The sequence below is a fragment of the Juglans microcarpa x Juglans regia genome, chromosome 3S (genome assembly GCF_004785595.1).
Source record: "Juglans microcarpa x Juglans regia isolate MS1-56 chromosome 3S, Jm3101_v1.0, whole genome shotgun sequence".
Classification (NCBI taxonomy): domain Eukaryota; kingdom Viridiplantae; phylum Streptophyta; class Magnoliopsida; order Fagales; family Juglandaceae; genus Juglans; species Juglans microcarpa x Juglans regia.
The window spans coordinates 736,329-759,745 of NC_054599.1; the positions used below are offsets into that span (position 1 = coordinate 736,329).

At 35.3% G+C, this 23,417-nt stretch overlaps 2 protein-coding genes across 2 annotated transcripts; both read right to left on the reverse strand.

Annotated features, from left to right (window-relative positions):
* Window positions 1-10,636: 10,636 nt before the first annotated feature.
* LOC121258497 (membrane-associated kinase regulator 5) lies at window positions 10,637-12,567 on the reverse strand. Its single transcript, XM_041160025.1, has 3 exons — window positions 11,451-12,567; window positions 11,278-11,343; window positions 10,637-11,182 (listed from the first exon to the last, which is right to left on the reverse strand). The coding sequence occupies exons 1-3, from the start codon at window positions 12,397-12,399 to the stop codon at window positions 11,091-11,093; spliced, it is 1,107 nt and encodes a 368-aa protein (XP_041015959.1). The 5' UTR covers window positions 12,400-12,567; the 3' UTR covers window positions 10,637-11,090.
* Window positions 12,568-16,676: 4,109 nt separating this feature from the next.
* LOC121258430 (F-box protein At5g52880) lies at window positions 16,677-22,885 on the reverse strand. The gene is made up of 6 exons (XM_041159940.1): window positions 22,542-22,885; window positions 19,781-19,935; window positions 19,538-19,625; window positions 19,137-19,339; window positions 17,682-17,827; window positions 16,677-17,162 (listed from the first exon to the last, which is right to left on the reverse strand). The coding sequence occupies exons 1-6, from the start codon at window positions 22,724-22,726 to the stop codon at window positions 17,022-17,024; spliced, it is 918 nt and encodes a 305-aa protein (XP_041015874.1). The 5' UTR covers window positions 22,727-22,885; the 3' UTR covers window positions 16,677-17,021.
* Between the last annotated feature and the right edge of the window lie 532 nt (window positions 22,886-23,417).

Below are 23,417 nucleotides of genomic sequence, written 5' to 3' on the forward strand. Positions count from 1 at the left end.
CCATTTTTGTATTTATATTATAAGGAATTTAACAATTATGTGCCCCTTATAGGTTCGAATGCTGGTTTTATGACATTGGACACAACTACATTTGGTAGTTCACAACAAGTACTTAGTCCAACTGTTTTAAGAGGGAAAGGAAGATCCTCCATCTTTGAGAAGAGTATTCAGGATGTAGAAAGACATGCATAAGGTTAAACCCAAGCAGAAGAAAGCACCAATCAGAGGGAAACGTAAACATGTGCATGTGTTAATATTAATGGTATTAAAAAAATCAATGTTTATGTGTGTTAGATTTATAATGTAATCACATGAAATGAATTTTTTTACTTGCCAATTTATTATTAGCCAGATGGAGAATATACACTAGCCCGGAACACGTACAGGAATTTATTTGGGCCCTCAGATGTAGATATCACCAGTCCTGGACAAGTGCAAGTATATTAATTGTTATATTGTAATATTTGAGTTGCTGCTTGCAAGTGGAATTAGCATTGATGGACTAATTATATTTTGAATGTTGTTAATCATCAACAAAATGTTCGAGATAACTCAGTTTTTTACAGTAGTGGAACCCATCACTGGAAAATCGTGATTGGAAGCCAAGAAAGTGTAATAATCGTAAACTTTTCACATTTTAATTATAATAGTTACATTACATTAACACTTTATATTAATCCGTACAGATGCAATTTGAGTTGGATGAATCACAACCGGTGCAGCAAGGATTGGATTTCTCACAACCGAAAAAATGATATGGGCGAGTGCATTCACGATGAGATTGTTACTTTAGTGACTACTATTATAGTTTATGTTGCTTGGCACTAAGATAAGCTGTTAAGAGTCCCGTGGTTTTGTATGACCAAGATATGTACAATATTTATTTATAATATAAATCTGATTCTGGAGAGGAACTTGCAATAGAATTTGTTACTTTATGCCATAAATATGATTCTGGAAATGATTGTTACTTGATGCTAGAAATCTAATTCTGGAAAGGAATGTGCAATATGACATTTACTTATGCTAGAAATATGATTATGGAAAGGAATGCAGGAAACCACTGCTTCCATTGATTATAATACAACTATTTTACAACCACTTTAGTGTTTGTCATGCCACAAGTATAAGAGGCGCCACAAGTATAAGAGGCAAAATGCAACAAAAAAAAAGTCCCCAACTATTACATTGCACTTACTAAGCAGCCTTGGTTATAACATAAAACCAACTATTACATTGAACTCACTAAGTAACAACAAACAACAAATACAAAAGTTGAATACGCTCGGAGAAGTGTGCGTGAACGTCTTATTCCATCTTCTTGCTCAAGAAGCATCTTTGTCTTCTTTAGAAGCATCTCTGTGTTATACTTTAGACACCCAAAGATGGTCGTCTTGGATTTCTTGTAGTCTTTAAGTATCTCAATGTAACTTGAAGCTCATAGAAACAAAATGGTTCAGCCAAAGTATGTATATCGGAGGATGAAGAAGACAGAATTGATGATGACATTCTAACATAAACCAGAAACACAATGAAAAGGCACACATATCAAAAGACACATATTCAAGAAAATAAATTCATCAAGTAAGAGAATAAATTCATTTATATGTATCTTTGCCATTAACTAAGAGAATAAATTCATCACCATTTGTAGCTTGGCTAAGAGTGCACTTACTGCATGCTTATAAAAAGTGCAATGCATAGGATCTAATGTTTTCTAGAGCTAGACTTGGGAAATTTCAAGTTTTCAATTTTCTATGTATGTCAAATTGACATTTGCTTAAAATTGTTTCTGTGGATTTGCATGGTATCCACATAAGTGCTTCATGGGATTTTAGAGTGATAATAGAGGGCTTACACATAGATTTGCATGCAGCCATCCATCCATCAAACCGTTTCTTTGAAGTGTTACAAGGAAACTCATCAAACAGGTATGCTTAAAAAGTTCATTCCATGAAATTCAGACTGTAAGTTCAACTTAGTTGTAATAAGCAATGATCTTCATGGCATAACTAATTGACCCAAATGTAGCATACATTTCCATGAGTGAATTAGCAACAACTGGATCTGACTCAAAACCCGGTTTAACAGCCAAAATATGAATTTGACTACCCTGCTCTACTGGGGGAGTCTACAAATAGTACTTAGAACACTGTTGAATGTGAACTCACTAGGCCTGAAATTCTCCCTGAAGCTCCACACAAAGAGTTGCAAAGCATCCTCCGCACAACCATGTGCTGCATAGCTTGAAATCATGGAATTACTAACTGCTAAATCCCACTGATCTAGTTCTTCAAACGACTAGAATGAATCCCCCAATCGATTGCATTTAGAAAACAAATCAATAACAATGCTATTAGAATTAAATGTCACCTTGATGCAAAGAGATAAAAGATGCTTACCCTTTTCCAAATCTTTCAAGTTTGAACAAAGTCTATGGATATGGTATACTGATCGGGCAAATACTTTGTGGTTGTCATCAAATATAACTGATCTAGTCCTAATTCTCAATACCCAGACCTCTGACAACCCATTATCAAAGAGTTCCAAGAGATTATATCTAACACCTCCATTGTAAAAAACACACCAAAAACATAATCAATATCCTAACAGTAACAGAAACTGAGACACCAAATCCAGAGCTAATTGAGGTGAAATTGCATGTGCAAAATTAATATATAAAACTGTATAAGTCGTCAAATTCAAAAAAAAAAAGAAAAACAAAAAAATTGCAAGAGTTCTTAGAAATGCTTGCCTTCAGGTTAAAGGGGAAAGGGCTAGGGTTAGAGGGTTTCAGAATGAACAGGATTGGGGGTGGGCTAGGGTTAGGGTTGTTTCGGGATTGGCATCGTTCTGTGCTCCGTCCCTTGCTGAAGACGACGGCACGCTGTGGCAAAGAGAAACTAAGGTGCAATGAAACTTAAGGCTTACTAGTGTGGATCTCAGAGAACCATCAAGACACTGAGGGAAGTAGGGTGGTGGCTTCGAGGGAAGGGACGTGCTGTCCTCGACGGAGACGTTTTGAGGGATGGAATTGTTGTCTTCGACAGAGGGATGGAATCTCAGAGGGAGGGAATGAGGAAGGAAAAAACGCAGATGGAAGGCTCGACAGTAAACAGTGCATTTCGATGAGGACCAAAATTTTGAATCAAATTTCGGGCGACTGAGACGGTACGTTTCAAAACATTGATTCCACATCAGCAACCGTTTATGCGGCGTCTACCCCGGGCGACTGAATACAGAATTATTCAAAGACCATAACTAACAACTCTCCTCCGATATTAATTCGGTGGTAATCAAGCCTTATAAAGAAGGTACTTACGTGGGTGGCTCTAATTAATTTGAGAATGGGTCTCGAGATTTCATATTAATTAAATCATGGTAATGGTAAGTTCATTAATTACATAATTACTATCTGATTCGTACTATTTTACTGCATCATAACTACTTTTTATATGTCATGATTTATATGATAACAAAAGTTATTTTGCTGTTGGAAATTTGCTAATATATACAGTATAGCCAGATCAATTCCAGATCTCTAAGGAATTCAGATTGGCAACAACAAACATGCATATTGCAATATTAATTCATGTCCCTGATTATGATAAAAATTCAAAACGAACAACTAAAATTCTTATTCTACTAAAGAATAAATACGATGCATGAACATTATTGCCTCTGCACGAACCCTCCAAAAAATAAAATTAAAAATTTAAATAAAACATAAAAACATAATAAAAAGTGGACTGCACTGTGGCAGATCCTCTGTTAGGAAATAAAGAAAAATAATATTTATAATTTTTAAGACATATAAGCTTTGCATATTCTTTTAAAAAAAATAAATAAATACAAGATCCAAACAAAAAAAATTAACTTAGGACTTGTTTGGGAAGTGAGATGAGATGAGATGAGAATTTTGTGAATAGTAGTGAGATAGTTTGAGTTGAGTATTTTTTAGATTTTGGAAAAAGAAAGAAAAAGTTGAATAAAAAATATTATAAAATTAAAATATTGTAATAATATTATTTTTGTTTGGGGATTTAAAAAAGTTGGAATTGTTTTTTATTTTGTATTTGAAAGTTTGAAAAATCTGTAATGATTAATTTGAAAATTTTGTATTTAAATTACATTTGAAAATAAAATGAGATAAAACGAGATCAAATGAGAATTTTGTGTCTCATCCTTAAACGTGCCCTTAAAAGCATGCAGCTACTTTCTTGGGCTGCTTACAGTTATGCTAGGCCACTCCGTTTTCACTTTTCAATGCCAAAGCCTTCCTTGGTTGGGCCTATAAAAGCTCTCTAAGATATTGAACCAAGCACCAAAATTGCAGAGATATCCTCTGAGGACAGATTGACGAGAACTTCCAATTCTCGGTCTAAATAGTGGGAAAGACCTATCCATATACAACCCATCACATACTTATCATATACTTCCCAAAATAAATGGTATATATAATGAGATATAAATGGTCAATGCTACTCTAGTATGATGTCCATGACAAATGTCCAAGACTGACCAATATCTCATCAGTTGATCCCCATGGAGATATATTCCTGTAAATCACCATAGAGGAAGGCGTTTTGATGTCTAATTGACGACTGTCCCAATGGTTGATCAAGCCAAGAGTAATGATAAACCGAATCATGCTCAATCTGGTAACTGGAGAACAACTTTCATGGTTGCTAATACCATCAATTAGGTAAAAGCTTTTAGCAACTAAACAAGCCTTCAAGCGACCAAGACTGCCATTAACGTTGAGTTTGATTTTTTAAAAACTCATTTGCAACCAATGCCAAACCTGGAGGGATCACGAGGAAAAAGAGTCCATGTATTATTTCTTACAAGACTTGTAATTCATCAAGCATTGTTTGGGACTAAAAAGGATTATAATTAAGGGCAGAGTGTGCCATTTTGGGCTCTTTAGGGATACTAGTGAGGTCATAAAGGTGAGCATATTTAGAGTTGGGTTTGTGGATGCTTGTCTTGAAGCAAGTGATTATGGTGTGTCAAGGGATTGAGGAAGTTCTTGGAGATAGAGTAGCTGGTGGGGAATCGGGAACTGTGAGATCAAGGTTGGGTAAGATAGTGGAGGGAGAGTCATGGGCAGGGGTGGTATGAGTGGTGGAAGGCGAAGGGATAGATGATAGTAGTATGATAAAAAGATTGTTGATGAGAGTGGGGAAAGAGCTTCCGAGTATGATAACAGCGGGTATAGAGCAGGTGGATGGGGTAAAACAAATAAAAGGTCAAGAGAGTTGGCTCGAGGGGTGCAAGCAAGTGCAAGTTCCCAGGCATGGAAATGTGAGTTCATCAAAGACAACATGACAAGGTATGAAAGTATGACAAGCGGGAGGGTGTTAGCATTTGTAACTACAATGCTTATCACTATAGCCCAAAAAAGACACAAGATAACATTTTGGGGTCACATTTACTTTTTTTTGGTATCCCAAGTATAAGCATAGCATTTGGAGCCAAATACATGTAAGGAACGATAATCAGGGTAAGTCTCATAGAGTATTGAAAAGGGTGATTGTAAACCATGGGTCGTAGTGGGGAGTCGGTTAATAAAAACCATGGCAGTGGCAAATGCTTTAATCCAGAAACGTTTGGGAACACCACTGTGAAAAAGAATCGTCATACCAAGTTCACAGATGGTAGGATGATAATGTTTGACAATACCATTCTGTTCAGGGGTATGGGGACATGAGAAATGGTGAAGGAGTTGTTGTAAATGTAAACTGGGTGTTAGCAAATTCACCTCCCCCATCAGTTTGATTTTTTTTTTTTTTTTTTTATTGAATTGATGTTCAACATATTTTTCAAATAGTAAAAAAGCAAAGGAAAAATCAAATTTTTTTCGTTGTAAAATAAGTCACATATATCTAGAAAAAACATCAACTAAATAAGCATAGTAATGAGATTTTCTGACAAAAATATCAGGGGCAAGATCCCAAAACTCACAATAAAGTTTATAAAAAATGGCATGAGTACAACTAGAAAATGGTAAAAAAGGAAGTTTGGTAAGTTTGTCTAACCAAAAATGTAACGCCCAGTACTTGGATGTGTTGGAGAGTTAATACATGTCACTTAAAATCATATCTCACAATACATATATAAGCTCCAAATTCTCAATTGCACATAGATCTCATTGTTTTAAACTAATTACTCCAAAATAATTAACTAGAAACACAACAAAATCTTAATATGAACGTCAATCTCTTAACATACCACGTCATCAGAGCATGACAAATTTACTGAATAACATTCTCCAATAACCATAACATCCTTTTGTACTTAATCCACTATATTTAAATAATCTCGACTATGCTTCCTAATCTTGATTCTCAACTGAAATATTCAAATTATCTGAAAAATATTGTGAAGATGAGGGGTGAGTTATCAACAACTCAGTAAGCAAAGAACATATACTAGTATGTAAATATGAGCATTTACAGGGTTCAAAATGCATAACAAAAATATTTTTAGTCTCAGATTACAGAACCAAAATATGTTATCAAAATATTAGAGCGGCAGTTCAAAACATTCATATTAAAAAATCATTTGGCATATCATAATTAAGTATCATCATCATATCATATCATAGTATCATATGCCATGTTTTGTGGTCTGGTTGTGCACGTTTGCAGTTAACATAGTGCTGAACAGATTCAGATCATTCTCACATATTCAAAGCAGACTCAAAGCATTTTCTCATAACCAAGCATATATTTTCAGATTTCATATTCGTTTTTTTTGCACAATTCAAAAATAGAATATAAAAAATAGCTCATTTCTATCCCAGTCATGACAGAAAAAAAATATTTTTCTCTTCTCGGCGTAAGATGACATTGGTGGCTTCAACAACGTGGTGAAAGGTTCATATTTGGTGCCGAGGCTGTTCAACAACAAGAACACCTTCATCTTGTCTTGCACGGGATATCCAAAAGAGGCCAGGTTGTCGCACAATCCTTTGAACACCTATAAGTGGTCAGCCAGCAATGTGGTGGGTTCCTTCTTCAGGTAGGTGAGTTGCTGTGTGAGATAAAACTCTCGTTCCTTAGAGTCATGGGCATGTGCTGGCTTGATAAGAGCAACCCATACCTGGTGGGCAGAGTCAAGCCCGACAACGAGACCAAGTGCCTCTTCAGAAAGTGTGCCAATAATCCATCCACACAGCAATCGTTTGAATCACATTTTGCTCTAGTGAACTATTGGATGCTCCAGTGAAAAACGTTCTGTGTCTAATTATTATAAGTCCTTTGTCCCAAATCACATTTTGCTCCATCGTTTGAATCTCTCTAAATTAAGAGTTATACCACCAGTGACATATCATTTGGATCGTCTATGATTAGGTTAAGATCCCAATTGCCGTCGCCCACCACATATACGTATATTATATAGTTGACAGAGTCTTGATTTTGCGTGCTTCGTGTTTAAGATCGGTACAAGAGAGATACATTGGTGCATGAAAATTTAATCAGTTCCTGTACGTGGCTGTAACTTCTTCAACTATTACCGATATACATACATACATACATACATACATACATACATACATACATATATATATAACCATTACCAATATATGTCTCTTTCCGTGCTCCCATGGTTTTCGGATTCATGTAACCGGACAACTTAATTTGTTAGCCTCAAGTTTAAGATTAAATTTGAATTTCAGCAGTTGCATGAGAGTTTCTTTTTTTAACTTCCCCCTGCAAAGATCAAGACAGATCCAATGAACTTAAGCAGAAAATATATACTGATTCCAATTATCATAATGTCTCCAAATTAGGATGTTAGTTTCACTAAAAAGGAAATGAGATTTCGGAAAACGGGCTCACATGATACCAACCATCAGCTGTGACTTCATTCGAATGCGAAGAATTGCAACATAAGAACAGAATGAAACCAAAAATCAGAAGAAGAAACAGAGCAAATCTACAGTCCTCGAACCAAAACATGATGTCGGGTGTGTGTTTGTGCTGTGTCCCTTGGCGCATGTGATGCATCCTTGTCTCTTAAATTTTCTGAAAATAATAATAATTAAAAAAAATGTAGTAAAGTTAATATCTTGGTGCAATGAACCGTCCTCTTTGCATATCCTCATCTCAATTTATAGTCACCCTTCTGTTGCCTGGTCTCTTGGATTGAAACCTCTCGACTCACTTCAATTTAAATAGAGAAATATACATGAGTAAATCGGCCTTTTAAAAACCACCGATGTTCATCCTATATATATATATATATATATATATATATATATATATATATATATATATATATATATGATCTCTATGCGTGAAAGCTATCTGTAAAATATAGTTCATTAATTATAACGTAGCGTAAAATTGGCCCCGGGTGAAGTAACTTCATCTAATCCCAACATCTATGAACCTCTTTCTTCTCTGCAGAGTATTGGCATTGGATTAGTCAAATGCCTTTTCATTTTCTAATTTAGCAAATATCATCCATATTTGCTTCATATTGAATTAGTTAAATTGTTTTCATCCAAAATATAAGTTACAGTAAATTCATTTTTCTTTTCAAATATGAAAAGAATGATAGCAAGTCTAAAAGTGTTTTTTTGAGATTATTATATTATAAATATGAAATTTTTATTCATATGAGATTTTATCATCTATATACATGTATATGAGATTATTATATTATAGATTATTAGATTGTGAAAATAAAAATGAATATGATTATTTGAGGTTATTGAAGATTATGAAAATAAAATAAAATTTAATTAAAAAAATATAAATAGTAAAAAAATAATATTTTATTATTATAGAGAGTATGAAAACTAATCTAATATAGACTTCAAGTTTTGAATGATTAGTTAAAAGTGAAAAAATGTATATATTAATCAAAATTTGAAGAATAAGATGGTCAATCTAATGCTAATGCTTAAGCTAACCAATCTGCAGCCTCTTGACTTATAACCTTATTTTATTAACATATTTTACAAAGAGAAGAAAAAAGACATGAATATTGATCTCCTAGTCAATCTGTTCTCAATACCACCAACCATTCACAATCGGCCTCAGATCAGTTTCCATTCAAAGAAGTCTCAACCTCAACCATGCATGGTGTTAGTGCTAATTCCATAATCATTTGAGAATATTGCAGCAACAAATTAAAAGCACCTAGCTAGCTTCCGTATTTGATCTAAGTATTCCACCATGCAAGGCTACATCAAGCTCCTACGTTACCTATGCACTGCTATATTGCAATGTAATTGATATGCCCAGCCGACGCTCTATTAATTCATCACTTCAGGATCAACATTACCCTAATATTTGGCAACTTAACAAGGAGAGCAACCATACCCATCTGCTGTACGTACGTAGATCATCATCCTTTCGGCTTGTAGAAATCCATGAGAGCAAGAAAAAATAATGAATGAAATTTGTTAATATCGAAGACTCGGATCTTATTTGGATTAGATGAGTTGAGATGAATTGTGAATAGTAGTGAGATGTGTTATAAATATTAATAAGATTTGTATATTAAAATTATTAAATAGTGATAAATAATAATAAAATGAGTTAAAAGGAATTGAGATAAATTTAAATAGAAATCGAGCCAAATATAATACATCTGATTCATCGGCTCAGGTGTACTTAATTAGGTCACAAGGAGTACTTGGATAGTATTTAGTTCAGGCTTTTGAAAAATAAAGAATCATGTGACTGCAATGATTAAAGCAAAGAAAATGAGGAGCTGCTGATAGCTTGATGTAACCACATTGTGTACGTGAGTCATTTCAATAGCATCATGTATATTCTCTTTCGTTAATACCAAAGGCTGTTACTTTCATACATTCGCTACAAATCACCACTATATATATATATATATATAATATATTCGGAAATGCTTTGGGTCCTTTCAACATTCCCCGATGTGGATGGGCATATGCCACATGATAGTTAGGTAAGAAACACGTAAGCGAAAGCGGGAAAAAAATAAAAAAATACAATCGTTCTAAATAAATAATGAAAATATGATAGATATGTTGACGAGGATTTCGTATAATTTTTAAATATATTTAACATAAGATGTCCATATTATAATATTAAATTATGTTTATCTCTCTTCTCTTCAAATAATGATAAAAAGACATTTTAGCCAACAAGAAAGAAAAAAATAACTGTAATCCGGATATGTTATTAATATCTGGAAGATAAGCATGTATATATATATATATATATATACATATAAATATATGAACGTAGTTTTCATGGCATGCACCAACTACAGAACAGTAATGCTGTTTATCATCTTAATTTTTATAATTTTATAATATAATATTAAATAATTAAAGATTATTTATTATATTATTCTTGTAAATCTATCGTACAATGTTAGATCATAAAATGATAAGATTAAAATAATAAAAAAATGAACAATCGAATGGATTTTTTCTTTCAAGAATGGCAGAATAAAGATGGCGGACTGGCCCTCTCAACTCTCAAGACTGAAATTGCAGAATAAGATATCCAATCTAGCCTTTCTATATCCACCATTCAAAGTATAGCGTTTATTAACTCCTCCATGTTCATGTGCAAATGTAGAAAATACCCCAAGAAAAAAAAGTTGAAAGAAAAGCAACAAAATTGTATAGTCATTTCAATCTCCAAATTATGCACAGAAATCATCATATCTTTCATCTGAACAGCACCTATATATACCATATATAAAAAGAAAAAAGGTCACAAGCTTAGCTTAATTGAACGAACGCAGGCTCCAAAACCACAAACAGACACACAGCATCCACAAAAGATCCCATATCAGAATTCTTTCCATCTGGTTCATAATGAAACTATCACTTTACAGACGACATCAAGTGAGACTGCAGCACCCCACTGGTCATCATAGCTAAACACCTAAGCACTAACAAAAAGCGAGACAAACAAATTAAACAAAAGACTCTCCCCTATTCTCTCCGATTCTTCCTCTTTCTTTTCTTTACAACAAGACACGGGAGAAGAGGTTTGAGCGTGCCCCCCTACCCCCTGTTTAGATTCCCTCCCTCCATCTATTACGTCAATTTCAAACAAGATTATGTCTTGCGTTCTCTCTCAAAATACCAACCCATTCCCTTCCTCAACGCAATCTTTGACCGATTTCTCTTCAGAAGTTTCGTTTGCAAATTGTGACCGCAGTGAAGAATCTGAAATTGAATTAATAAAAATTGTGACTTGGTGAACTTCATTAAGCAAGCTCAGCATCATGTAACCCAAAAGTTTATAATAGAGCTGGTTATACCTCTGGAAAATGAGTTCCTATATTTCTCATCAAACGAATCGTCCATAGAACGCGACATCGAGGAATCTGAAACCAAATATACAAGTACAAAATGACAAATTATAATCCAGTTAAAAGTCCAAGGAATTTAAAACTGTTGATTCAATTCAAGCATTTACATGTAAATCCTATACCTCTAGAAGAGTTGAAGGATCGCTTGCAATGCAGAATGGCGCTTTGAATCCCGTCATGCTGCTGCAACAGCGAGTCGTCTCTCCTATTTACTGGCTCTGCCACTCCGATCGCCGCGGATGCTGATTTGCTCTTCCTCAAGTGCTTCTTCTTAGGCAAAGCCATTGTCGCCGGAGAAGACGACGGGGAAGGAGCGGATAACACTTCGGAGAACTTTAACTTTTCGCTATATCTTTTGGAGACTTTGACGTACAGAGGTTTGATTAGGTTCAAGTATTTTTGTATTACCTCCTTCGAGAATCGCTCTGTTCTTGAGCTTTCTGAGATCTGGTGGTCTTGTAGCTTGCGTTCAGCTTTTCTCAAACTGTTTGCTCTCTTGAATGGTGAGCTGCTTGAACTTGAAGTTTCATCTACCCCGAGCTTCACTGTGAAGAAGGTCTTGCTTTCTTGCTTTTTCTGCTTCTGGGTGTCCATGGAAAAGCTTTTGGACTTTGTTTTCTCTGTTTTTGATGTTGGCATTGAATCTGACTTTGGCCTCTTGAACATGAGAACTTGGAATCTGGGAGATGATTTTAACAGAGCGATCGGGGACTGAGGCTTGGAGCTGGGCTCAATTGGGAGGATTTTTCTTCTAGAAATAGGATCATTAGGAGACAGAGAGAGGGTTGTCTCCAAGAAGCTGAAGCCGACTTTTTTGGCCGGGTTGCGGTGGCGTTCCGCAGACTCGAGCATGGTTTTGTCTTCTTTGTGATTGTTGGTTTCTGGGTCGGCGTCGGTTTTGTCTTTGTTGCCGTCAGAATCATAAACAGTAATTTCCAAGTCGAAGAAAGAGTCTTCGTCTTCCTCCTCAAGTTCATCAACTTTTTCCACAGGATGATTAGGAAATGCAATAGTGGTGAAGGGATTGGTGGTGGTGGTTCTCCAGAACTTGATGAAGTTAAGAGCTTCCATTGATAGGAGGTAGGAGGGGAGAGAAAAGGCTTTGAGAAGATGGGTAGTGTTTAGTTAGGGCTTTGGTTTTAGTTTTATAGTGGGTGCTTATATGGAGAGAGAAAGTGGTTAAACATATTTTAGTTTCAAACTATCCTCCATTTGTATCAACGACTACATTTTCTCATCCAAGTTCTGAGTGTGCAGTATCTAATTCAATCCGACGAAATCATTGAATTGTCTTCAATAAAAGAACGAAATACATCAAAAGTAGAAAAAGTATAATACCAAAAATAGATTGTTCCACTATTATTCTATTATTTTCCTTGCCTTGTGCTTATTTCACCGGTATAATGATAAATCGGTAGTTTTTACAATTATTTTAAAAATACTCTTCAAATTATTAAGTTGCATCAAGTAAAGGAAACTCGTTGAAATATGAGATGATCTAATTCTAAAGTAGCCAAGCTGCTACAGTGGCCTGGAGAGCATGCAGCAAGAGAGTCTCCTGATTTACCATGGATGCACAGCAAATCCTCATTTAGATACTGATTGATTGGATTAAGCAAGTGAGAAAGATAGTTGGAAGAAAAGATGACAGGGGGTGGGGGGAAGAGAAAGCCCTAGCTCTGGCACAATATCTGAACGGATAGTATAAAGATTGAGACTGCAGAGTGCAGAGTTGGAATACAGAAATCAGAGTCTCAGCTTGCGTATTCAGATTTCAGATCAGATCCAGAGTTCAACAGCTACTTGACCTGCAAAATGTAAGCCCCACACGCATACATTTATCAACTGTTTTGAGCGTGCATTTGTTCCTAATTGCTTGCTAATTCTCACAATACACTTGACACCATGTATCTCAGTCTGCATGTATGTAAGCCAACTGGTAAAGATAGACCTTGCTTAAAAGCAAGGTGTGCCCACATTGCTGACGGATGGCCAGACAGAAAGCAACATTAGTTCAACTGCAAAATCAAGTTATGGTGACATTTCAAAAAATGAATCGCCATTAGAGTTGGCAATTTTTTATCACTCCACAATTCCGACTTCTTCTTGAATCCCATTATCAGGATATGCAAAATTCAAGGAACATAAAAAGCATAAGAAAAGGTTAAGCTCATGTACTATTAACAATATCATCACAAAAATTTCGAAAATAAAGTAAGTTGGTCAGCTTGGATGGTCGCAAAAGGCTTAAAACAAACAAGCTTTTAGAATTGCTAATAAAATTCAAAATTCTAGAACAAAAACTGAATAGTCTTAATTGGTTTACACAATACCGAAAAATAAAATTCATGAAAGCAAGAGAGCAGCAGCAGCAAATGGGGCAGTGGCACAAGGAAGCGCGTGGACCAATTCATTAGATGTAGTTTCCTTCAAGAAATTTGTTTTTTACAGAAGACGAAGCGATGGTGACAAGAAACTTCCAAAAAGTGGAGATAAAAAGAAAAATGAAAAGAGAAAAAGGCCAAAAAGAAAAGAAAAAAGACTCGGAAAAAGAGAAGAGCCAAGCAGAGCAAAGCTAACGTAAGGTCGTCTACATCTACTTTACTTTTTTCAGGGTCTCATTTTAAAGATTTGGCAAGTCAGAGAATTGGGTTCTTTACAAGGCAAGGTACTGGTGCAGATGGGGCACGCATGTTCTTCATCATATGTAGCTCTAGGGACCATCCTTTTCCTTTGAAGAGGTTCAAGGCTGTTTTCTTTTGCTATAAAAGGTTTGACTTGTGAACATTGGCTTCCTTTGTCTGAGACTCTCAACCCTTCTTTTGAATGGTATGCCAGGCAGAATGCTTTGGGAAGAAGGTATCTTTTTTTTTTTATTTCACTTGGCATCACTTTGCTATCAACTTGAGAAAGTTGTGTTGTTTGCACCACGAATTTCTCGTAGGATCGGTCGATTATTTGAGGGTTTCTCTCAGACCATAAAATGCCAAGCACTTCCATGTCAACGTCCTAACTTCCCCAAAGGCTTAGGTTGATGATCATCACTTTCCCTAAATTATAATAGCTAACATATGCATGCAAAGCGTAGTATGAGCTATACTTCGGTCGTATCGTCCTGGTGCTGCATGCACTGTTTCACTCTGCCTTTCAAAGTTCAATCTTTTTTCAAGTATCGATCGAAGCCATGGAAGTCCTCACGTGATCATCACAATATCTTTTATTAAGAATTACTCCACTTTAGGGTTCTTTCTCTTTTTCATTAAAAAGAACAAAAGGAGAACAAAAAAAAAAAAAAAAAGACATAGAAAAAAGAGAGAGAAAAAGATCTATGGCTTGCAAGTTGAGAAATATGCTGCCCCTCCCCTGCCTTCTGCTTTGCTTGATTGATCACAAGCTGACTTTTATATCAATAATATTCATCTTGGTACACGCTAATCATATACATTATATCATTATTACCACATATCTTTAATGTATATAATGAATTGGGAATACAAGCTGTGATGCTTTTAAAGTTGATGATGATTTAATCCCCTTGACATCATGTCCTAATTAGTTGTGAGATATAATCTGTACCCAAAAAATGGAATTCGGTTAAATGTTGCTTTCTTTTGCTCCCAAAGGAGGAGAAGGGGGTTCCCCACATTATCATCGTTTTGAGGTTTGTTTCTTGTTGTCATCTAAATTAATTTAGGTAGTTGGGTGTTTTTCTTTTTCTTCATGTCCCCTAAAACAAGTTCATGTACAACTGCTTGCCTAGTCTTAGTCAAATTTATTCCTTTAAGGAATTTTTGAATGGTGGGGTATTGATGTTTGGAATCATAATAAATTAGTAAATAATGAAGTAAGGATAATTGTGCAGGCAAATGGTTAATCACCAACCTTGCAATAGCACGTGAAATGAACAAAACTGGGGCCTTTTACTACTAGAGATCAACATTCCACCATTATTAGAATTGCCCAAAATTTTCTTCCAAGTCAATCAATCAGAATAATTACCGAAAGCAATAGCATGAGTACTCTCTATAACCCATTATTTTCCTAGGAGATGTTGCCAACTTGGCTTTTTTCGGGTGGATATAGAGATAAGACTCTCAAATTCTGGTTAATTGGATTAAAAAGGAAAATTGTGACCTTTGGTATCTTGAGGATTATTGGGACTAGCTTCAAGTTTGTCTTGAATGTCTGGATTATAGAGTGAGTCATGTATTTCGTGAAGGTAATGTCGTTGCTGATTTCCTTGCTAAACTTGGAGCTGAGTGTTTGAATATGGATTGGTTTGAGGATCGAGGTACTTTGCCTGAAAAGTTAAGATGTCTTCTGCGCATGGATAGAATTGGTCTTCTCTACTTGCGAATATCGTAGTGAGATATTTTCTTATTACAACTGTTTTTTTCTTTACTATTCTATTATCCGTTTGAGCTGACTTTTTCTTTCAGGTGATTTTTTAGTTTGGTTGTCCTGAGTCTTATGTATTTTCTTTTTAGCTGGAATTTTAGTTTGATGTCTAGGAATTTTTTTAGGCCTGGGTTTTGATATTTTTTGAATATGTGTAACCCCCAGGCTTCTGGCTTGTAACCACGGTTTTCTTCCGTCACAAGTGAGAATTTTTTAATAAAATTGGGATATCATCTTAAAAAAAAAACCATTATTTTCCTTTTTATTTTTGGTGAATAGTGAGATTTGTTTAGGGATTAATTAAATTGCTATAGCAAATTATTTTTGATGAGGCTAGACGATCAAATATCAAAGCCCACTCAAAATTACCTTGAAGTACTCCTAAACACAAAGTTTATCAAGTGCATATACATTTTTGTTAGTTTAGCTCTGCTACTTTCTGAATCTCCTCCAGGTTTGGGCACTAAGAATACTTATAATATTTTACTATTATTTATTATTTTATTATTATTTTTTACCTACTTCTAAACATAAGTGGGGATCAAATAACCTGGCTGTTGGTACCTTTGAATAAAAAATCTGGGATACAAGCCTGTCAACACATTGAGGCACATTCTCCCATACATAGACATGATGAGGATGCATTTGAATGTTAGACTGAGTTAAATTCTTTATAAATAGTAATGAATTGAAATGATAAAATAAATTTTGTAAAATTTACTTAATATGAGTTTAAATGTATTTGAATATTAATATAAATTTAGATGTATTTATTAAAAGTTGAAAAAAATTGTTGATCTCACCAGTAAAAAAATATTGAATTAAAAAAGATTATAAATTCTATATGTAAAAAAGTTTTAAGTTAAGATAAATTTAATAATTTAAAAGTTGAATATTTAGATATTAAACTTAGTTTAAAATTAGATTAAATTGAGTTAAACTCATATGAGTTTAACAACCAACCGTTGACCATAAATTGAATAATAAATCCGCTATTCCATTACATGTTTGAATTGATTTCTAACCTTAAAAAAACCAAGTTCTAATTTTCTTCCCGTCTGAAAGACTTCCTTTTATGACTCATACTAGAGTTTTAATAAAATAAGTCGGTACAAATACAGTAAGTAGGCCATCATAATCTGAACAATTTCTGACAAGAGAAATCAACAACAAAGAGTCCCCTTCCTCATGCTAATTCTATACCGAAGATTTAGAAACCTGTGCATCAGTTCTGTACAGTATCTTCATTAAGACATTCTTCATGTCAAAAAATACAAAATGAAAGGATCGCCATTTCACTGAGAAGGCTTCTGTTGGAGTCTGCTCATGTGTCTGGGATAGGCCCATAACCTGGAAACTGGCCCTTCATCTGAATCACTATCACTATCTGAAGAAGATATGAATCTTAAAGAATCATCCAAAATATACTCTGCAACCTGGAAAAAAAAAAGAGTACACATTAATCAAGTTCAATTTTTCAAGAATGCCAGTCAATGCTGGAGAGAATCCACATAGCGACAGTAAAATACGTCATGTATATTACAATGGAAAATGGAATGGAAGTTCATCCATTGACAGTGACATGTGGAGGTAGTAAGTAGCCCACGACTTATAGAATGAGGGGAAGGAAAAGGCGACGTAATTTTAGCAGTTGGGTTTCAGTCTACCCTAACAGAGATTTCTCATAATGGATGTCATGCCATTACTTGATTGAACTAGGATGGGGAATGCCTGGTAACTCTTTTAGTCAACAACTGCAATCATACAATCATAAACTGAACACTTTGAGAGTCTCCAAAGTGGCTTCTAGAATTGTGATATATAAAAATCTGGACAGCTGATTTCTTTTGATTTCTAACATCAACCGGAGATAAAGTCTCCAAATCGTATAAAAGATCTACAAGGGAAAACTTGACAAAAAAAGAAAGAAAGAAGAAGCTCCACACAGAAAGTACCTGGCGAGGTGATGTAGGCTTTATTTGCTGATTTTTGGAATTTTGTCCGTGATTTCCATCAGAGCATTTCATGTTATTGATCCAAACTATAGTGTCACAATGTCCACAGTATCCCCGATTAGATGTTAGATTCTTTGATGCATTTCCTGTAACCCAAGCATGGTATACAAAAAAGGAGAAGAAACTATTTGCATTAAAGATAATGCAAATAATCATAGCCAGGGAAGTAGGATAGTGATTCCTTTGTAAGTCGGGACTGCAAAATGATTGAAAATAAAAATATTGAAATACAAGCTGGACAGCTTCTTAGTTTTTATTTTTTTATATCGGGGAACCTCTCCAAGGCAGGGCCCTTCTAACCCACCCCTGCAGAGTAAATTTCGGTCCCGTGCACCGCACCCTCGGAAGTTTCCCTACACGGAACTGGTTAAATCGCTGGCTTTTCACCAGGGGTGTTGCCCCTAGAGATTGTTTGCACCTAAGGAAATTTGAACCTTGGACCTGGGGGGAGCATACCCCCAAGCCCAAGGCCTTTACCACTTGAGCCATGTTATCTCTTATATTTGGGTTAAATAAACTTTCACCCCTAAACTACTGTTGAAATACAAACCAGATACCTTCTTAGTATTGCAGTACCAGAATGTTCTCTCTTAAATTTGGGTTAAATACACTTTTCACCCCTAAACTACTGTTGAAATACAAGCCAGATACCTTCTTAGTATTGCAGTACATGTTCTCTCTTAAATTTGGGTTAAATACACTTTTCACCCCTAAACTAGGTGTTTTACACTTTGCACCACAAACTACTAAAAGGACACATTGCAGATCAAACTATCTTCAATTATCAAATTGCCCCTTTCTCTAGGATCTGACGGTCAAGATTGTACCACGTCCCCTATCTTTCACTCTAATAAGTGTCCAATTTCTTACGGAGGATTTTAGTTGCCAGTTCTTGGTAGTTGGTGTGTGCAATGTATTAGTTTTATAGTTTGGGGTGCAAAGTGTAAAACACTTGATAATTTAGGGATTAAAAGTGTATTTAACCCTTTATATTTTATGCTCAACACTCGGGAGTTTTCCTGCCCTGTCTTGGTGAAGTTCCATCTTATATATATAGAGTCCAGGGAAATGTTTTTACATTTCTTTTAGCATGTAATATAATTTTACATGGCCATGAATTATAATGCATACAGCTCATTGTAGGACTGGAAACTACAAGAACAGATTGAAAACTTGTATACTAGCAAAGTAATGATAGTGACAAAATCTTTGTGGATATGCCATTTCACCAGGAAGCTTTTGAAGTGATGGGAAAGAAAAATGGTGATCTACGTAAATGTTATTCATATTTATGATTCATAATTTCATAGACCTATCAGAATGGCACACGTATCCAAATGCAATTTATCCATCCAAAGAACATACAAAAGAATTAAAAGAATCTGGATCATATACCTAAATAGGCTCTTTTGAAGGCCTCTCTCCAGTCAACACCACTTCTTGTAGCCATGTCCTCCTGTAAAAGTATATATTCTCGATCTTCATCTATTCTACCACTCTGATGCTCCTTCTGCTTCAAGCATTTATCAGAATTACAAAAAACTGAAGCATATTGCAACTGCCACAAATAGTCCTCGCTTGCTGCCAAATTCCATGACCTTCACATAAAGACCAGAAATTAATACAAGGGAGTCTCATAAGTTAGCAATTTATGAGGCCAATACACCAAAGTATAATTATAATGGTGCTCAGAATTTGGGCAATGGTTAAATGGTTTGATTATGCAAGTTGTGTCCATGATTTTCATATGTGGGGTAGAAAACACATTAACGCTAGCATAGAGCAAGAAAATTTACCAGCAGACTAGTCCAACTGACACCAAAGACTGAATATCTAGAAAACTGAAAATGTGCACTAGAACATCTTGTGGAAGTTGTGCAGAACCTGAAATTATGTGAAGTAAACAAAAAATTATGAGGCCTTGCATGTGGCTAAAACAAAGATTAGAAATAATTAGTCTCTATGAGCTTCTCTGCCTTCAAACGGGGAAATTGTGATTGGCTAATTTATGTGAAACCATTTACTAAAACAAAAATGACCTTTTTCTTCTTGTCGGGCTTTATAACGTCTCTTATGAGCAACCATCGCTTGCTTAAATTCTGTGATGGCTAGATTCCTCTTTTGCTTTGGCAATGCAGCCTCTGCGCTCTGATGGAGAAGATGGGCTGCTGATACAGCCTTACTTGTCTGCATTCTAGCGTTAAAAGATCCATAAAATAACGTTAGGAGCTTTATCCTTTAATATAACCAGCATACAAAAGGCTAATACCAGTGAGAAAAGAGATCCATGATGACAGTGACACCAAAAAATGAACTAATTATGCTGGCAAGCATTCTCACCTACTACCAGAGCAATAGTCACAAAAATTAGCTCTTGATGAGGTAGGACAGCAATGCGATGGATTAATGCCATTATTTGACATATTCACAGCCTAAGTCATTTTAACATACATGAAAAGATATATTGAAGTTGAATCACCTGGCATCAGGTTTGATAAGAATTCTTAATGATATAAGAGTGCTCAGTCTACCATCAGCGCATATCAGCCAAGTTTAACATTAGATAATCAGATTACATTGCTAAAAGTACTAATACTCAAAAAGTTTGAATGCTTTTCTTATGTAAACTTCAGTAACACAGATTCGCTTATAAAATACTAACTGCTCATGGAAGTTTCATAGTTCTTTTTTACAAGTAAATGGAAGTTTCATAGTTCATGGGACAAATACACTTTGCACCCTTAAACTACTAGGGTTTTTGCACCTCAACTTACCAAAACTAAAACATTGCCTCAAACTACCAAAAAAGGGAAAGTTTACACCCTCCATTAAGATCCAGCCGTTATGATTGTGCCACGTTACCTTTTTCTCATCTCTTAATGGTCATAATTGGATGAGTGCAAAAAGTAAGTTTTTGGTAGTTTGAGGGTCCAACGTGTCAACTTTGATTGTTTTTGGTGCAAAGTTCAAGATCTTGAAAGTTTGAGGGTGTAAAGTTTTCCTATAGTTTATTGAATCTCCCTAGATCTTTGAAGAAAAATCTATAGATGTCTCTAGGCGGAAAGGGAAGTCATCTACTATATCAAGAAAACCATAATGTTGATATAATATTATATTTTGGCATATCATTGTGACAAAACCTAATCTATGTGAGTTGTAATTTTCCTGTTCAAGTCACAAAGAAAATTGCTTCAAGAAAACGTGAAGGAAAAGGCCAGACAGTGACTTCGCTTGACATATTCTCTATCGAACTTCACACAGGAAGTTTGCTCGACTATCATCTCATCAGTGGCTTGAGCGAAACTTGATAGAGAATTTGCTCGACTCTCAATTGACTTTACGCTCGAGCAAAAAATTAGACAAAGAGTTTGCATGATGCATTGAACGACACTTGCTTGAATGACTTCTACACGGTGAGTTCGCTCAATGTGCGAGTGACATTGGCTCAAGCGAACTGTTGCGGGTTCAGCAAGTTAAGTCCATTTTGGACTCCCTAATTGCCCCCACATTATCCCTATGTATATATACTTTATTTTGCATGACTCAATTAAGTGACAGCTCACAACTACTATTTTTACCATCAGATTCTTGAGAGAGAACCTTCAGACATCAATTGTACCATCATGATACATTCTCTCTGGATACAGACCTCCTTCACTTTGTGTTGACACTTGATTGTTGTTGAGTCTATTGTGTGTATGTTTTCATTAGCTGGAAGTGCTTTTAGAGCTTCCAGGGTATAGAGATCAAGTTGGTACTCGTGGAGAAGCTATAAAAAGGGCAGAGGTCCAGAGCTGCCATGGTGTAGAGATTGAGTAGGTCACTCGTGGTGTTACAAGCTAGATTTAGTTACTTCAAGGGTCTTGTAAATGTTTCTAAATTGGTTGTAACAAACTTAAATTCTATAGTGGATTTTAGATAGTGACCCCAAAGTGGTTACAGATTTTGAAGACTCAAATTAGTTTCCACTTCGTTTCCAAAATTGATGTGTGTTGATTGTCTCTCGTGCTCTGATTGATTAATCTGATTGTTAATTTAAATTGTCCAGTAAATTTAGAACACACCTATTCATCCCCCTCTAGATGTATTTGGGACCTGAACCACTGAATTTCACATAATAATTGGTAAACCGCAACAGCATTTTCAGCACAATATCCTCTCACAAAACACGATTTACATGGCACCGATGTATCATGTATCAATTATTTGCTTGATTTTGCCACCTCATAAAAGCAACAACAAAGCTATTGAGCCACCATAGCTAGAGGCATAATTGGGCAACATAGCTAAAGAGGTAAGTGGGCACTTCCACTAAATCAACATACTAAATGGAAAAAAATACTCTACGTCCAACATAGATGCTACATAAGATAATTCTTTAACAAACTGTAAAATCTCATGAGTTTATACATTCAAAATTTTTGAAAATATCCATTTTTTAAATTGTCAAGCTGTCTTCTTATCAAATGTCAGGTGATTTAAAAAAGTCTAAATTGCCCCATTTTCAGCAAAATTTTCAGAGGATTTGTGCATATCCAACCTATTCCAAATTTATGTCTCAAGTTTTTACCAAAAAATATCTCCGGAATTCGAATCACGTAACCAACACAAATCTGCTCACATATTTTTCATTTAACTAAAGCCGATCACAAAAATCAAATGGGAAAATGTTTTTCGTGTAAGATATCAACGCAAGAGCCAACAAAATGTACATGTAATACGAAAATTGGAGGTGAACCAATAAAAATCACATTATTTATGCAAAATTGAGAGAGAATGGGACTGACGAGAAGTACTTACTGAGGAAGGAGATGAAAGGCGGTGAGGGTATCCTGGAAAATAAGGGATTGCAAATTTTTGGGTAGTTTGTTGTAAGCGCTTCTAAGAATGAAGCAGAGCTCCTTGCAGGCTATTGGGTATCGGTAGATTCTTGGCAGAGACTCCTTCAATCGCAGTTTTTGGTACCTCTGTAATGGGTTTGACATATTTGGGGACAAAGCACTGAAGCAGGAGCAGGATCAAATACTATGTCGTGGGAGTTCAAAGGCAGGGGAAGAGAGTTCGCTACTTTGCCGGAAAATGACGCGGGGGTTTGAGAGAGGTTAGAAGAACATGATCAATCATTCGCATTAAAATATATAAGATTTCTAAAGCATGGCTTAACTAAATTTTCATCTTAAATAATTAATCAAAAAATATATTTTTTAGATAAGGACTTTTATAATACACTGAACGTCAATTTCTTTTTCTTCTTTGTATCATTTAAACATTCTTTTTTTTTTCTTTATTCATTTGAAATATTTTCTCATATTATTATTAAATTTATAATATTTTCAATTTTTTTTTAACATTTCTCATATATTAATGTAATTGCAATATCTCTCTATGCCTATGGGAAAGGTTGTAGATACTATGCCATTTTTCCCATAGAGAGATACTGTCAAGCCGCTCTCTAGAAGAATGAACTCTAGCAATCATCATTATCAAGCCCCTCCCTGATCATGTTGCTCCAAGGTCTCACACTTCCATACAAGGAAAGTCTATCCTGAACAACAGCTCTGCCTCTGAAGCTGTAATGGTCACCAACAATGAAAGACCTAATCATCAGCTACTCACCTCATATTAGCTGACATATCCACAATTCAGTTGTAATATCTGCAACCAAGGGATCCTGTT